The sequence below is a fragment of the Onychostruthus taczanowskii genome, unplaced genomic scaffold (genome assembly GCF_017590055.1).
Source record: "Onychostruthus taczanowskii isolate IOZ18803 unplaced genomic scaffold, ASM1759005v1 scaffold19, whole genome shotgun sequence".
NCBI classification, from domain to species: domain Eukaryota; kingdom Metazoa; phylum Chordata; class Aves; order Passeriformes; family Passeridae; genus Onychostruthus; species Onychostruthus taczanowskii.
In genome coordinates this window covers 6,474,001-6,491,307 of record NW_024499128.1, presented here as the reverse complement: position 1 = coordinate 6,491,307, position 17,307 = coordinate 6,474,001, and the positions used below count along the sequence as shown (strand labels likewise).

The window sequence follows — 17,307 nt, the reverse complement described above, 5'->3', positions numbered from 1 at the left end:
GTTTTGCTGTCATGGTTTGCTGTTCTTTGTTAATATGAAGGCTGTTCTCTAACACTGAAGATACATCTGGAGAAGCTATTTTTAGTTTGTGTTTTTATGCAAAGCAAATATGTAATTCACAGATGCAGTCTGTTATTTGCTGCACCTAGAAAGGGAGAGCAGTTAAATGAATGCAAACCTATTTGAGTGTCAGGACAATACTGTTTCCTTAAGCAGAATACACCTTGGATCAGACAATGATAGAAATAACAAGGATATTTCATGTTTAATAAACATGAAATAAGGCTTCATTATTGATGAAAATTAGGATGCCTATGGAAGCAAGGATAATTTTCTGTTACATTTTGGACTAGAGTGTTTGCAATTCAGTATTTCATAATGACATTTTCTCTGTAGCTGGGTTTATAAACATGTGTCCTACATTAGTTATAATGACCTAAGTGCACTGAGCAAACAGACAAATATGAAGATGGAGATGTGTGCTGATCTTATAGTTGTGATGCTCTAGCATTTGTGAATAATTCAGCATTTACAGATTGAGGACTAGAAATGGTTCAAACATTTATTAATTTTATGTAGTTAGAAGTGGTCTCTTTGTGTGTAGTTGAATGGAATTGATATGGAATACCTGTTCTTACTAACGGTCTCTGCCTAGCTAACATCTTATTTAGATAATTTCACATTCTTGATTTTACAGTTTTGCTGTCAGTCAGACTTGTTTTAGGGAAGAGTTTATTTGCAGTAAAGATAATCCAGCCACCAGTTTATTCGCTTATTCCTAAACATTGTTTAACTATTTTGCTTGTTAGTAGCCATTCTATTACATAATAACCATTCTATTAAATCATTGGTTAAAAGGTATTTTCTTAAAGGTGACTATTTTTTTTATTTTAGATGAGGACATAAACCTGAACAGCACTGTTTTCCATTGGCCTGATGAGATAAAGAAAATATTTGAAAGCAGTAAAAAAATGTTGACTGACAGGAGGATTGAGGTGGAGAGGGCATTGTTTGAAAGGTATGGTGTTAAGTAATTTTTTTCACTGGGTATTTTTAAAGAAAAAAAAAATCTCAATATGAGTAGAAGGGAGATAATTTCAAAGAAGGAAAACTTAGAAGGAACCTGAGAAAGTAAGGAATAAATCTAGCTTGTAGTATTATGGAGATTCCTGAAAATACTATGGATAAGGATGGATTCGAGTATCCCTACACTTAAATAAATCTGAAAGGAGGAATGGAGGATTGGTCCTGAATATTCATAATTTTATGTTGTTATATTGATTAGTACAGTGGTACACATAGTTTTGTTACATTGTTTTCACTCTTCCTTTGTTTTCTCCAGGTGGTAGAGGTAGTAAATGTAAGTAAAGTAAATCAATTGTGAGGTTTGAAAATGAGCCTTGAGTTCTAATCCTGTGAACTGCATAGTATTGATATAAGTGATTAGTGAGCTTTCACTGGCATCTGTGTTTACACTAGTATTGAATCAGTGCCTGTTGTAATTCACAAAATAAATGAAGCCTGAAAAGGAGTGAAACACAACATCATATTACCTTAGCTATCTTTATCTTAGGTGTTCTCAGTTTAAGGAAACTCTTGAAGGTTATAATAAAGAATTAGAAAGCTACAAAAAGCGGGGAGATATCGTGACTGCAGAAGAATTGAGGAAGAATACTGAGCATTTTGAAAAGTTAAATAAGAATATAGCTGATGCTCTAGCAGAATTTGAGGTTAGTATTTATTAATCAAGAATGGAGTGGGTTGCAATGTGGTGGATGAGCAAAAGTTTGGTTCCTGCCCTGATTTTTTTTCAGGGTTATGGCCATGTATTGTTAAGATGGCTTTAAAATTTCCAAATTCACCAAGATGTGGCAAATATCTTCATGTGCCTATATGCTGATTTGTCCCAACTACTGAATTGAAGAGCAAATTTTGGGAAAAAATACTTCAGGGAGTTTTTAAAATTGAAATAATGAATTTCAGTGTTTCCAAGCAGTCAGTAGTACCAAGATGCTATCCAGAGAAAACAATTCTTCTGGCAGAGTTGGCAGAGGCAGAATGTAAAGGAGCTGGCATTTTTCCTGAATCATGGTTTTGTGCACTGGAGCTGTGTTTTCAGTCCCTCTGGTTGTTCTCTAATTAAACCCAAATGTTTTTCAACTGTTTGTATAATTTCCACTTCATGCTGATAGGCATTAAATATACATTTTAACACATAACAGGAATTTCAAATGCTAAAAATTTCTAGATTATATTCAGGGCTCTCTATCCAATTTACTGTATCATCCTAAGTTGAACAGTTTGTCTCAGCTGTGACTCTGCTGGAAAATTAGAAGGGTTGTCTTTGAGAGATCTCACAGGCATTGTGAGGCTTAATTAATCTTCTGAATCGGTGAAAGAATGAGATTTCTCCATATATGGAGCCATAAAGGTCAAGATTTTAATTAAGTCCCATGCAAAAGAAAAAATGGAGCCAATTAATTGAGTTTAGAATTTAAATAAACTGGTACTCCTACATATCAACATTATTAATCTGATTTAAATGCATCTATTATATTTAATTAGTGTGAGTTTACAGCATGGATATGCTGTTATAGGTAGATCAGAACAACTAATTAAGCCCAAGTTTCTTAATACATGATTGCAATGAGAGGTGTATCCACACAATGTTTAAATGACATGACAATTAGCTCAGTCAGTACATGAATTTAAATATTATCTTAGAATATGGATCTTTATATTTTTTCTGCCTGCAGCTCATATTGAGTGATTACAAATTTTATGAAAGGCCTGTTAGCATTATAAAAGCATAGATTCAGGACTCAATCTGAATTCAGTGTCTACATTTCAGACAGCATTTCTCTGTGCTTCACCTCCCTATCTGTAAAATGAAGAAGACAATTATTTTTAAAAATGAAATCTTTGCACATTGAATTCTACTGTAAAATCTTTTGGATGAAGACAATGTCTTACATTGAATAAATACAGCAATTAACACCTGTTTTGGTGGGAGCTCACAGATAATTCTGTAAAAGAAAAAAAACCTAATCACAAGTTTAAAAAAAAATCCTACAAGCCCCTCTAACTGAGGGGCTTACATTTACATTTCAGTGTGGATTGGAAATTTTTGAGCCTTGTTTTCACTGTATTCCATGGTACATTATCTTATTCTAAAATGGATTTGGATTTTAAAATTTGTTTGAGTAGTAAAAGATACCCACAAATGCTGGGCTAACCATTGCACTTGATCTTAGAATGGTTTAGGTTGGAAAAGATCTCTATGATTCTATGAAAGAACCAGGGGAATTTTCAAGAACACCATTCCTTTAAGCACCTAAAATCCACAGGCCTATATCAACAGATCTGTCTGGCTTCAAGACATGTCAAATAATTGTGTGCAGTATTGTCTGTTCAGAAGTTTAAACAACAATAGGAATTTTTGATAGGAATAACATACTTTTCTTTTTCCCCCTAAAGGGTATTAATTATGAAGAAGATTTGCTTGGGCAGGAGAAGAGTCAATTTCCTCTCTTGCAATCTATAATTACAACCAAAGAACCTTTTGAGCAGCTTTGGGTAACGGCATATGCTTTCCATACCAAATCTGAGGAATGGATGAATGGTGAGGCCTTGATGTTCATTTGATGAAACATGTCGTTGTTAAGTAGAAGCTGAGAGGGTTTATTAGTCATGAGAAATAATTTTAAGGAATAAATGCTGTTAAGCAGTGTGAAATAGAGTTACTGACTTGGATTTTGCATTAAGATAATTTTTTGTAACACAGTTGATTTCCAGTTAGAGGACAATGATGAAGAATAGCTGTAATTAAACCACCCTGGGAAATCTCCTTGTGCTGAAGTGCCTGCTGTGCTTTTTTTATGCTGCTGTATTCAGGACCTCTTCTGCAACTGAATGCTGATGAAATTAGTGAAGAGGTTGGAAATATGTGGAGGACCATGTACAAGCTCTGTAAGAGCTTCCCAGATGTGCCTGTGCCCAGGCGCATGGCAGAATCCATGAAATTCAAGCTTGATAAATTTAAACAGCATCTTCCTGTCCTGTCTGTTGCCTGCAATCGTGGAATGAAGGAGAGACACTGGGAGCAGGTACTTTAAACTCTGCTTTAGCTGTGGCAATATTCTTCCATGGAAACTGTCAGTCCACTATCTTTTATCCTGTGACATGATAGATCCACTTTGGAAATTTGTAACGTCACAGACAGAAGCTTCTTTAAATTAATAATTTATGGTGGAAAAGCAAATTAGGGTGTTGGGCTAATACTTTGTTGGAATTTGTTTGCTGTTTGAAAGTATTTTACAAAAAGACATCTTGTTAATAGATTTATTTCTTGCTTTATTTTCAGATTAGTAAAATTGTAGGATGTGAGATCAAACCGGATGAAAACACTAACCTTAAATACATATTGGAATGTGGACTCTCAAAATTTATTGAAGAGTAAGAAATTTACTCTAGTCTCATTTTTTAGACATTGTATTTCATAGCTCAGATACCAAATTCTTTTGGGGTTTGGTGTGCTGTTAGAACATGCTGTAAAATCAGCTATATTTATCAAGGTGTGAACTGTCAGTTGTTCTTGTATCATAGAGGCATAAAAATCCAGCTGTATTCCTAAATCACTTAATTTTCTCATTCAGAATTTTCTGTCTGTATTTGTCTTCCAATTAATGTCAATATCTCTAACTTGGTGAAGCTGAAAATGTAAAAATATTCCTTGAAGAAAGAGTCTATGTAATTGTTAAGAAATTTTTTTTTTTTTTTGCTCTTCAGCTATGTTACAAAAACATTTCAAATGTATGTTTCATTTCAATTTAGAATAGAACCTGTTGGAGCAGCTGCAAGTAAGGAGTATTCCTTAGAGAAATCAATAGAGAAAATGAAATCGGAGTGGGTTGAGGTGCGCTTTGGTTTGGCCAAGTACAGGGATACTGTAAGTAAACACTAAATCAATATATATATCTGAAAATAATTACATTGCTTCTGAATGCCAATTGAGAAATATTAGAGGGATGTTGCTGCTGATCCATTGTGGCCCAATGGAAAGATGTATCTTAGCCCACAACTGAGCAAATATCTACTTTATTATAACTCCTTTTTTGTGGACTTAAGTGTCTGGAGAGCTTGTGATCTCACATGCTCATCCTAATAAATCTTTGAGCCTGAGGACTTCCTCAGTATTGTATGGAAAGCTGGACAGTAGCAGAATTTTAACTTGCCCAGAAGAAAGAAGAGTCACGGTGCAAAAGATTGAGTCAGAAGGCACCATCTTCCTATAACAAAAAAATCTCTGTCTGGACCTTTAAAATAGAGGTGTGCAGAAGAGATTCCATTTGATATCTTCACATGATAGAGTAGGGGGAAGCAGGATGAGTGGTGAAATAAAGTGACTGCCGTTTGACTTACCAAAATGTGATATGTTCACAGGACACCAACATCCTGTCGGCAGTGGATGACATCCAGCTGTTGTTGGATGATCACATTGTTAAGACTCAGACAGTGTGTGGCTCTCCCTTCATCAAACCAATAGAAGCTGAATGTATGGTAAGGAAAAGCCAGTTTGACTGAGCTTGCATGTCTCATAATAAGCTTTCCTCAAGTGCTTCAGGGTATTTTGACATGATAAAAGATGTTAGAGAGTTGTTAACTAAGAACGCATATTCATATTTTTTCTTGTTGTAATTTGCTTAACTACTAAATGTTTTCATTGCAGGCTTGGAAAGATAAGCTGTGTTTAATGCAAGATATTATAGATAGCTGGTTACAATGTCAGGCAACATGGTTGTATTTGGAACCAATTTTTAGTTCAGAAGACATTATCGCTCAAATGCCTGAAGAGGGCAGAAAGTTTAAGATTGTGGATTCATACTGGAAAAACATTATGACAGAAGTGGTAAGTGCTAACATGTCATGAATTGTGCACTTTATGCACACCTGGTAACATGATTATTAATATCCTGTGCATCTTTTCTGCAGTTGGCTATTTGTATCGATGGAGTGGAAAATCCTTTACTAAAGTCCAACAAATTCTAGTCTTGCAGTAAAATTGTGGATTACATCATTATTACATTGATCTTTCTGTGAAGGCTGGGTGTCCTCAAGGAAAATGAATTCTAAGGTTTTTAGATTTTTATGGCTAAATGGTCAGAATTAGGTAGCGAGATAAATGATTTGTGCTTTCAGGATCTGGTTACGACTTCACTGGCAAGGTACAAAGCTTTGTCTGGATACAGTGAGAGTTTGCATTAGACTTACAGGGTGTACGCACTTTTGGAGCAGCTAAATGGATTTTTTTTTCATGTGGTTATTCTCTAATATGTGACAGCGTGGTTATTCCAAAATTTTGTAAATATGGACTGTCACAGTAATGTGTCAGGTTAAGATAATGGGGATAGGAAGTGCAATTTGGTAACCTGTTCAATTCCTGTAAATAAGAAGTTGAGTAAGCGGCCAGACAGTGGTGGTGTGAGCTGTGTGTCAGAAATGCTGGGAGTGTGTGGTCGCATGGTAAAGGTGTTGAAATAATCAGTGTAACTAAGTAGGAGTTGAGACCTGTCCAACAGCTCAGACTCTCAGAATGATGAGGCTGTACTGAAATAGAGCCCTCTGAAGAGGAGTGTTATCAGAAAGAGAGAACAGGAATAATTGTTGTGTGCTGTGTCTCTGACAGAACTTATTTGTGAGTGGAAAACAATGTAGCAAGCTCAAGACAGAGGAGCAAGTGCCAAAGATCTAATTTCTTGATATTTCCTTCATTAATGTCTATGAATTTCAAGTTGGTAACATTGACAGTTTGAAAAGCAAAACTATCCAATAATGCAAATGTATTTAATACCATGAAAGCACACTATAGAGAAGAATTACAGCATTTTAGACTCCTGCAGTATACGTGATTGATGCTAACAATTTCAATGTAAAACTTATTGCAATTTTTAGCAGTTTCTGCTGTGTGTTTGTTTTTACAAAGGTGAAAGACACAAAGGTACTTGTAGCAACTGAACAACCCAAGATGTTAGACAGACTTCAGGAAGCAAATACTCTCTTAGAGGACATTCAAAAGGGGCTGAATACTTACTTGGAGTCGAAAAGATTATTTTTCCCAAGGTAAATTAGTTAAACAGGCCTAAGTTAGAAACAAGAAGCTGTAAGCTCTTTCAAACCATTTCTACTGAACTTAAAAGTCTCATTTTATAAACATATGTGGGACACAGTCACATGCAGCAAAAAATGAAAAGCTGTTCTCATCTCCAGACACTAACTCATTTTCCTCAGTTGTGAAATGCCAGAACAGGTGGGGATGGGGAGGCACAATCTGTCTATCACAATGTAAACTTGGATTAGAAAGGCATTATTACTTACAGGGCATTTTTGAAGGAGCCTTCCCATGGCTGATATGCAATTATGTCCCTGCCTCACCCTCTTTAGAGGTGTGTGATGTGTGGGAGTTGTTCATGATCATGAGGAGCAGGATTCTGGGTTTTTACAGGGTACTTAATGGCTGTCTGGAGCCATCTGGTCTTCCCTCCCTGAGTTTGAGAACCCTTATTCTTCCTTTGCACTGAAATTCTGAAAAAAACAGATGTGATGAGTTTCATAATGTTAAAAATTGCTTAAGGAAAGGGATTTGAGATAATAATTTCCTCTCTGATACACTAGTATCTTAAGCAACAATAAAACCAATTGTATGAGTAGATTATTAATGGAAATGTTCATGATTGGAAAGTAATTGTATTTTTCTGGCAGATTCTTTTTCCTGTCTAACGATGAGCTGCTTGAAATACTGTCTGAAACAAAGGATCCACTTCGAGTACAACCACATTTAAAGAAGTGTTTTGAAGGAATTGCTAAACTGGAGTTCACAGAAGATCTGGAGATCATAGGCATGATCAGTTCAGAGAAAGAAATGGTTCCTTTCATAGATAAAATCTATCCAGTGAGAGCAAATGTAAATGTTTCTTTTAAATTTTACTATATGAAATTAGATTAATACATAATATGTTGCATAAAGTGCATGTTTTTGTGGGAATTAGGTTTAAACCATTTAGGATGACATCATGAAAGGAGTTTAGGAAGTGAGAGTGCAGACTGGTATTCTAGAATAAAAAGGATTTCCTACAAAAAGGAGTAAGACATACCAGTTTTGCAGTAAATTCCTCTGAAAGGTGGGGCATGTTGTGAGTTACAGATATTAACCCTGCAGGAACAAAACATGCCCTGGGTTAAAATGAGCAGGCTTACCTGATGATGAAATCTGTGGTTTTTGTTTAAGCTTATATGAAACATATTCATCTGTTTCTTTAGTTGGGTTGTCTTAATATACGTGCCTTCAGACAGTGTAAACTACAGTATTATTTTGGGAAATTTCAACCTTTATTCCTTTTATATACAACACCCAGATCCGAAGAAAGCATATTTAAGCCTAACACTTTCAAATAATTTGTCATTGAAGAAGAATACAATCAGGAAATATGCATTGACTCTTTAACTGGTTTTCTTTCTTGAAGGGCATGGTAGAAAAATGGCTTCTGCAAGTAGAAGAAATGATGTTGGCCAGTGTAAGACAAGTTCTTCAAGATGGCATAAAAGAATATAGCCAGGTAATTATTCCTGAACTATGGTATAAGTTAGATTTCACAAACAAATGTACACAAATAGGTTGCTCAAATTCTTAACCAAGGAAACATGTTTGAAGCTAAGTGGAATCCAGCTCTTCTTGTGCAATGGTACCAATCTGAACTTTTAATTCTGAAGTTTCAGGAAGAAAAAATATTCAAGCTTTAGATGCTGATTCTCATTTATTTGCAGCATGAGACAAAATACATTTGAGGAAAGTAATTGTTCTCAATGCCATAATCTAATGTGTTTATATGACTTCTTATGTCTGAAATTGATCTTTTGGTTTAAGGTTCCTCGGAAAGAGTGGGTACTTCAGTGGCCTGGACAGGCAGTTATTTGTATTTCATCTATTTACTGGACAGAAGAAGTGTCTGAGGCTATAAGGAAAAAAGCTTTACAAGTAAGATTTTCTTCTAACTTTCTATTTCTAGATGCTGAACACTGATTAATTAATTAAAAGCTCTTTCTAGCAAAGAAGATCCTCAATCAACAACATATTGCAATTTACTGATGCAGTGCTTTACTTTGTTTTTCCTTTTACATTGGGTCTTAGTAGAGGTTTGTTCCCATTTACTCTGGTGTGTATCAGGAGGAATCCTGCTGAAGGAAATTGTATTACTTCATTTACAAGTGATACTGGTGTAAATTAAAGTACCAAACAAAAAGTGACAGACCATTGTTAAACACTATGTATTTTTATTTCTAATTACTTTCTCTACATGGGAAGCCTCAGAGAAACATGCAGGCAGAAATCTCTCTTTGCAGGTGGGTGAAGTTATTTCAGAGAATCACAGAATCAATGAGGCTGGAAAAGACCTCTGAGCCCATCAAGTCCAACCCATGACCCAACAGCAGCTTCTCAACCAGACCCTGGCACTGAGTGCCATGTCCAGTCTCCTTAAACACCTCCAGGGACAGTGACTTCACCACATCCCTGGGCAGCCCCTTCCAATGTGTAATCACTCTTTGTGTGCAAAAGTTCTTCCTAATATTCAGTCTAAACTTCCCCTGGCACAGCTTCAGACTATCTGCCCTTGTCCTGTCACTTGTTACCTGGGAGCCCATCCCTCCCTTTCAGGGAGTTGTAGAGAGGGATATGGTCACCAATGATTTCTCTGGTTACTGCTTGACTCTCCTGGTGAGGAAGGTGTAGCATCCAAATTTGTTATTTCATGCAAGAAACTTTTCTTCCATGTTCGTTGTGCCTTTGTCACTACAGCAGTTTTAACTATCACTTCACTGAGGCTGTACTCAAACACATGCTCAAGTGGTGGAAATAATTTCTGTTTAATTCAATGGGCTTTTCTGTGATCCTATTTAAGCTGGGTGGATGAGGATTTATTTGGAGATTAATTCTGTCAACAGAATATTTGGACTGCTTTTTAAGTGTTGAAATAGAAAAGTATTAATAAACTTTACAGCAAATACTACATTTTAATAATGGCTTTCTGTTTCTAAATCCTTACTGAATTTCTTAGCTTTAACTTGCCTGCATTGTTTAACACCAGTTGAAGATCTTATTCAGTATATCCAGACAGAGCTAAAATGTTTATTACTTTCAGAGAAAGTATCCTGAATAATCCATAGCTGAAGAAAAATGAGAAGGAATCACAGAACAGTGAATCACAGAATATAAGGGACCTCTGGACATCATGTAGTCCAACACCTGTTTAAAGAAGAGCCAACTAAACCTTGTTGCTAATGGACTTGCTCCCATATGCCCATTTCTTTCTTGTGTGGGGGAAGCTAAACAAAGAATATCTGCTCCAATCCCACTGTAGAATTTTGTCACTTCCATTAGGAAGAAATAGAAGCCTTCTGCTTATAAGCCTTCTCTCAGGCCATAAATATTTTTGAACTGTTCATATTAAAATAAAATACCAGTATACCAAAGAGAATTTAAATATTTGTGTGATGCTCAGACTACCATTAATATGTTTTGTTAGAGGGGCTGTCTCAAATGATTGCACCCACAGGAGCTTAAGAACTGCTGGCTACAGCATCCCATCAATGCCTGTGCTTGTTTCTGTGGCAGGATTTCTTGGAGAAGAGCAATATGCAGATCAAGGACATAGTTGAGTTGGTGAGAGGAAAGCTGTCCAGTGGAGCCCGGCTGACCCTTGGAGCGCTCATTGTCATCGACGTGCACGGTGATGTGCAGCTGCTGCTGCCCTGGGACATCTGGGGCAGTGCTGCTGTCAGTAGCTGGGTGGACTGTTGGAGAGAGGCACCTAAAATGCTTTCTCTAACTTGAATCAGCCGTTACAGAGTTATTGCTCAGCTCTTTTGAACAATGAGGATTGTTCAGTACTGCACAAGGGTCTCCCATCTACTTGGAACAGACACTGGAATCTAGTCACAATTAAACTGATTCCCTATGCAAAACAATTGCAAATTCCTCTCTAACATGAAAACCAGCCTTTAAATGTTGAATTACTCTTACTTAGCTCTAAGTAAATGTTACTTTACTTGAATGTTGTTTTAAGTAAACTACCACAGCAGAAGTGTCTAGATTTTTGAAACAATCTGTGTCTTACTCTGCAGCTCGTGATGTGGTCTCAAAATTGGTTGAAGACAAAGTCACAGATCTGAATGACTTCCAGTGGATTTCTCAGCTGAGATACTACTGGGCAGAGAATGATGTGATAGTGAGAATGATCACAACAGAAATGAAATATGGTTATGAGTACCTGGGCAATTCACAACGTCTGGTTATAACCCCACTGACAGATCGATGTTATAGGTAAGGACATACTGTCTGTGAATAATGCCTTTTTTTTTTTTTTGATTGATCTGTGTTTACTTTCATTTATTCTAGTTAATAGTAGGAGGATACCTCAGAAGCTAACATTTTCTTGTAGATTTTGCACAAATATGGTAAAAATATTTACAATGTATAGTCTTCTACAGCAATAAAGTAATAGGGTCTACTATATCCAAGAAGGTGCTTCTGAAAAGAGGTGGCAGTATGGTATTGGAACTGCAAAGAATTCTACAGTAGCACTGGTCAATTAATTTATCTGAAGTAAGGCACACAGTTTGGATATGCCTGCCTGTAAGATAAATGAGGTAATTAAAAAGCCCTTCACAGATACTCGAATGCAGTTATCTTCCTGCTCCTCCACTGGCTTGCAAGAAGTTGTAATGGAAATACTTCAGTCCTCAAGGTTAAAATATTCAAAGGCATTTCATATTTCACTTCTGGTGAGCCCTCAGGACATGAGTCAAAGCCTTTGAATGACAGTTTTCTAAAATCAGATTGCTCCAGTATTAACAGGGATCTCATTTTAGTAGGATATTCTCTTGAAAAGCAATGTGATTCCCAGGTTTTTGTAACAACCTTTATGCTTTCTCATCCATTTCTAAAGATTGGCTGAATTTATAAAGCCAGCTTCAAGCTCTTACCAGTTCAAGTGCCACTTGAGAGAAATGTGTGCTTTTGCAGACTCTTCCATTTTGCTCATGGCACTGTTCAATTGCTTGTGTAATTGAGGGTATACAAGGAGGATGTATGTAATAAAAGCCTTAACATTCCTTTTAGGCCAAGTGGCTGAATGTGACCTTCCACAATTAGGCATCACCTATGAGACAATATTGGGTTTTTAGGGCAAGCTATGAAGTCAGTAGAGAAACAAGTGAATTGTTTTCAGGAGAACCTGTATAGGAAAGTACATATCAATCCATTCAGAAATAATCTGATGTTAAAGATTGCTATTTCTAATGCCTGTGTTCTTGGTAATGTAGGACATTAATGGGTGCCTTGAAATTAAGTCTTGGTGGTGCTCCAGAAGGGCCTGCTGGAACTGGCAAAACAGAAACAACAAAAGATCTAGCAAAAGCAATAGCTAAGCAGGTACCAAAGCTCCCTTTTTTTGCTTTCCACTGTTTATGTTTGGATATGTAGATATTAAAATTCCATTCTTAAGCAAATGCTGCTTATTTTGTAGCTATTAATTTACAGTTGGACTCAAACATCTTAAAGGTTCTTCCCAGCCTAATGATTCTGTGATTCTTTCTTTATTCATGGGAATAGTTGGTAACAAACTCACATTTAGGACTGTGTTTATATGACATCCTGTTTTTCTAATCCAAATTTAGCAACATAGTAATCCCTTCCCATTTTAGATGCTAAGATTTTTATAGAGGACTTGTGCTAATACTGAGAAATGTTCTGTGTGTTTTTGTTGCAGTGTGTTGTCTTTAACTGCTCCGATGGCCTCGATTACAAAGCAATGGGCAAGTTCTTTAAGGGGCTGGCACAATCTGGGGCGTGGGCCTGCTTTGATGAGTTCAATAGAATTGAGGTAATGTTTTAACTCAGGCAAATAAAATGAGAAAGCTTCAATTTAAGAGGCAAGAAGTTTTAGATTTAGACATGACAGCATTATTGTCAATTTTCTGCTTTTACTTGTGGTGAGGCTTCTTTGTTTTGATAATTAGTGACACAAAAGTAGGCACTCTGCTGCCTGCTCTAGAAGCACATGCCTACCTGTGCTGTGTTGCAGTAGTGTTGTGTTCTGGGTCAATTTAGCTGAAAAAAAAAAGTTCCTTTACAGTTTTTTCTTTCGTGTGTGCCACTCATTTGTTGGGAAAGAAATGTTCTTGTATTCTCCTCGAGAAATCAAGCTACAGGTGTGGAGTTGCATTTGTCTGTGTTCAGCACAGGACAGACAAATCCCAGTGGAGGGATTCCTGTAATGACTAGAGCTGAGTGTCACTGAGTGACCTGATTATCAAGCTGTGTAAACTGACACATCTAATTCTCCCCTTGATTTTACTCTGGTCTTTTTTGTTTTGTTTAATTGGTCACTAATGACTTTGGATAAGTTTTATCATTACTTGGATGAAATTCCATTTAAATACATATTAGTAGATGTGTAAATTTAATTAAATTCTATTTTGTATGTATTAGTATCTTTAACTCCTTAATTTTTCCATTTTTCAGCTGCAGCTTGTTTTCTAGTGAATTCAACATTAGCATTTCTTTTCCAATATTCTTTTACCTTGATACTTAAAAACAATGAGTACGCCTTACCTATTATTTACCCTCACTTTTGGGCATTGAGTGAATCAGTTTTTCTGGTCTGAGTTGAAGGGAAAGTGCTTTTAGAGGCCTCCAGAGGGAGTTCCTGTCCAACTAACTTACATGTCTACAGTCAGGCACACGGTATTTCCCTGAGGAGGCTTTTAGAAGCCTCTGTTGGGTCGAATAGAGAACAGTGGCACTAACTTTCAGAGCATCCCTTCAATGGACAGCTAATACATAGACTCAGGGCGATTTTTTCCCTCTTGGAATGCAAATACAGCCATCAAAATATGTAAACAAAACCATTTTTTATTGGTTCTCCAAGTGTCTTATGGTTCCCAATCTGTTCTGTCTGTATTAGGTTGAAGTATTATCTGTAGTTGCCCAGCAAATACTTAGCATCCAGCAAGCTATAATTCGCAAACTCAAAAAATTCATCTTTGAAGGGACAGAGATCTCTCTTAATCCCACATGTGCTGTGTTTATTACCATGAATCCTGGCTATGCTGGACGGGCAGAGTTGCCTGATAATCTGAAGGTAAGTCTGAAATCATGCTTTCTTGTAGAAATTAAACTGAATTTGTGACTTCTTGTCTATAATAATAAAAAAGTCATCAATTGAATAATAAGCTGATGTCTAATGGCTGCTTAGCTTAAGGAAGAAAAATGCCATCACTCTGAACATCCCCTCCCTTGCTACTTCTGCTGAGCATGACCCCATGTGCTCTGGAATATCCCTTGGGGTCCTGGCCGTGTCCCCTCTCAGCTCCTTGTGCGCCCATTCTCCTGGCTGCTGTGTGGGGTGAGGAGCAGACAAGGCATTGACTCTGTGTGAGCTCTGCTCAGCAATAACTAAAACATCCCTGAATTATCAACACTGTTTCCAGCACAAACCCAAAACAGCCTCAGGCCAGCTACTGTGAAAATTTAACTCTACCCCAGACAATACTAGCACAACTGATCACGTATCCAAGTGCTGTGCTTTTCACCAAGCTTTAGTAAACAGTCAGGGTTGTGCAAAATGCACAGAAGAAGAGTGTCAGTCTAATCATATTGATACCAGTTTACAGCTTTAACTGTGCTTTCCCTCATTGGAAATTCTCTGGCTTTACAATGGTTTGGTGATCCAAATCCTAATTTAAATTTATTATAACTTTGTGAGTTGCTGAGATGCTATGGAGAGACTGATATGGTCCTGGTTCTTTTTCTGACATTGCCACAATTCTTTTCATGATCTTTTATAAAGCATTAACCACACCATATGCTGGTTTGTCTGTTATGAAAGTGAGATCAATGTCACCTCCCTTCTCCTCTATTCACAGTTCTTTAGAATTGACTCTTTCTAAGCATTTGTTACTGCAGTGCTTAGCACAGACCTCTTGAAGCTCTTGATAAGATCAGAAGAGAATAGAATTCTAAAGCAGTCTCATAGATTTCAGATGATTCATGAATTCTTTGCATTCATGAATTTATGGAGAGATGCTATTCTTACAAAACAGGCACAATTTATTACAGTATTCCACAGTCAAATTTGGTATCTTACTTTTTTTCCTGACAGGCACTGTTCCGAACAGTTGCCATGATGGTCCCAGATTATGCCTTGATTGGGGAAATTTCACTTTATTCAATGGGATTTCTGGATTCTAAGAGGTAAGACATGCTGAATTTTCTGCCTTAGTTGAGTCTGATATACCTCATTCCTCTATAAGGCATATATGTGTGTTTGAGGCATATATGGATGGCTGTCCATGTTTTGTTTCTCTAGAAAGTATTTTTAATCTCCTGCTTTCTTGTTAATTCTCATTTTCCACCTGATGTTGCCAGATGTGCACTTCTACACAGAATCATTTCAAAATGTATGAAAATATCATACAGAATTCCTAGATGATGCACACATTCTGCAGCAGTTTTGTTTCCCAGGTGTCTTGGGCCATCTTGTTGGCTGCTGTGTTTTAGAATCACTGCAGATACTTTATGTATGTAGGAAGGTGAATTGTTTTCCTTGCATGGTGAGACATTTTCACTCTGCATGTTATACTTTATTATCCACAGTCTTGCCCAGAAAATTGTTGCCACTTACCGTTTGTGCTCGGAGCAGTTGTCATCTCAGCACCACTATGATTATGGGATGCGTGCAGTGAAATCTGTCCTGACAGCAGCAGGGAACCTGAAACTGAAGTACCCAACTGAAAATGAAAGTGTCTTGTTGCTTCGGGCTTTGCTGGATGTTAATTTGGCCAAGTTCTTGTCCCAGGATGTGCCATTGTTTCAGGTAAAGTATCAGGCCAGTGTCTTTTAGGTCTGATGATGATGAGATCTGTTATAAGAACTCACAAAAATAGGTCATTATCTTAATTTGGAACAGTTTGATCTGGATGATGCCATATTTGTGTAGAGTTATTTCAGTCCACTGATCTGGAGGAACTCTTTGGTTCTGTTAGGATTATTTTGAAAAGCAAACTTTCAGTGGTGCCTTTAAAGTTATTCTATAAAATATTTTCGATGATATCTTGTTAAAAAACATCTTGTGCTGTTTCATTCACAGAAATCATTCTTTGAAGTTTATTTTCTGGCTTTGTGCTCCAAAAGAGATGTGGATAATTAAGTTAAGGTCATTTAGAAATTTGAGTTCAGAATAAAAATGATAACGTTTATGTTTGCATGCTGCTTTAATAGCAAATAAATTAAGATACAAAGCACTCAATATTGAGGACTAAAAGCTAGGGTAGAAGCACAGCCAGAGTCACTGCTCTGAAATTTTGGAACACATACCATTCTATTTAATCACTGAAATTCTTTCAACTACTTTCACATCATTTTGTGTAATCCTGATGGGGGCAAATTTGCAGAAGTTAAGCTTCTTTTTCCAATAACAAGGTGTTCATGAAAACTGCAGGCACAGGTTTCTGTTTCATGTGTACAGAATACTTCCATGGCTACAGTTTGCCTAGAAGTTAGTTTTGTCCAGCTGAGGACATTTGGTTTTAAGCTCCTGTTATCTGTATGAATATTGTTTTACTTGGGAATTTTCTCTTTCTGTAACCTGTGTTTAAATAGTGTTCTATTCTGTCTTTCCTTAACAGGGTATCATATCTGACCTGTTTCCTGGAGTGGTTCTTCCTACACCAGACTATGACTTATTTATCAAGGCACTCACTGAAAATATTGAAAAATTGAATCTTCAGCCAGTGCCATGGTTCATTGGAAAAATTATTCAGGTTTATTTTCACATACTTCTGGGGAAGAAAAGCATGAGAGCAGAAACATTCTTCATTCACTGTCTGTGTCATGATGAATAGCTAATAGTTTCCTTACCAATTAATGGAATATTACAAATGGGGTATTTTTACAGAGTACAAATCATGGAACAAAAGCCTGCTTTGGTCTTAGTGATTTTGTAATTCAGTCTGTGAAGGAGCTAATGTGTGCAGCCACACTGTAGGGCTTGTGCTTCAGGACAGAAAATTAATCTGAATCTGTTACTAACTGAGGCAGTGTAGCCTAGTGAACAGAATGCTGGACTGGGAGTCAGGCTCTGTTCCCAGTTCTGTAAGTCACCTTGAGAAGTCTTGAAAGAAGTGACCTTGCTTATGCTTCCCTTCCAGCCCTGTGTTCCCACTGCCTCCCATTTACTAGTACTGGGGACCATT

At 36.9% G+C, this 17,307-nt stretch overlaps 1 protein-coding gene across 1 annotated transcript in view; it reads left to right on the top strand.

The window, feature by feature from the left end:
* The window catches only part of DNAH3 (dynein axonemal heavy chain 3), a 56,407-nt gene that overhangs the window by 14,170 nt on the left and 24,930 nt on the right, over window positions 1–17,307 (top strand). Inside the window, exons 16-35 of the mRNA XM_041401588.1 lie at window positions 895–1,018; window positions 1,574–1,730; window positions 3,478–3,622; window positions 3,895–4,106; window positions 4,364–4,455; window positions 4,834–4,948; window positions 5,443–5,559; window positions 5,729–5,908; window positions 6,983–7,119; window positions 7,759–7,960; window positions 8,520–8,612; window positions 8,921–9,031; window positions 10,667–10,781; window positions 11,176–11,374; window positions 12,376–12,484; window positions 12,822–12,935; window positions 14,019–14,195; window positions 15,216–15,307; window positions 15,710–15,929; window positions 16,741–16,875. Coding sequence (XP_041257522.1) covers window positions 895–1,018; window positions 1,574–1,730; window positions 3,478–3,622; window positions 3,895–4,106; window positions 4,364–4,455; window positions 4,834–4,948; window positions 5,443–5,559; window positions 5,729–5,908; window positions 6,983–7,119; window positions 7,759–7,960; window positions 8,520–8,612; window positions 8,921–9,031; window positions 10,667–10,781; window positions 11,176–11,374; window positions 12,376–12,484; window positions 12,822–12,935; window positions 14,019–14,195; window positions 15,216–15,307; window positions 15,710–15,929; window positions 16,741–16,875 — 2,846 coding nt within the window. The remainder of the gene's footprint in view (window positions 1–894; window positions 1,019–1,573; window positions 1,731–3,477; window positions 3,623–3,894; window positions 4,107–4,363; window positions 4,456–4,833; window positions 4,949–5,442; window positions 5,560–5,728; window positions 5,909–6,982; window positions 7,120–7,758; window positions 7,961–8,519; window positions 8,613–8,920; window positions 9,032–10,666; window positions 10,782–11,175; window positions 11,375–12,375; window positions 12,485–12,821; window positions 12,936–14,018; window positions 14,196–15,215; window positions 15,308–15,709; window positions 15,930–16,740; window positions 16,876–17,307) is intronic.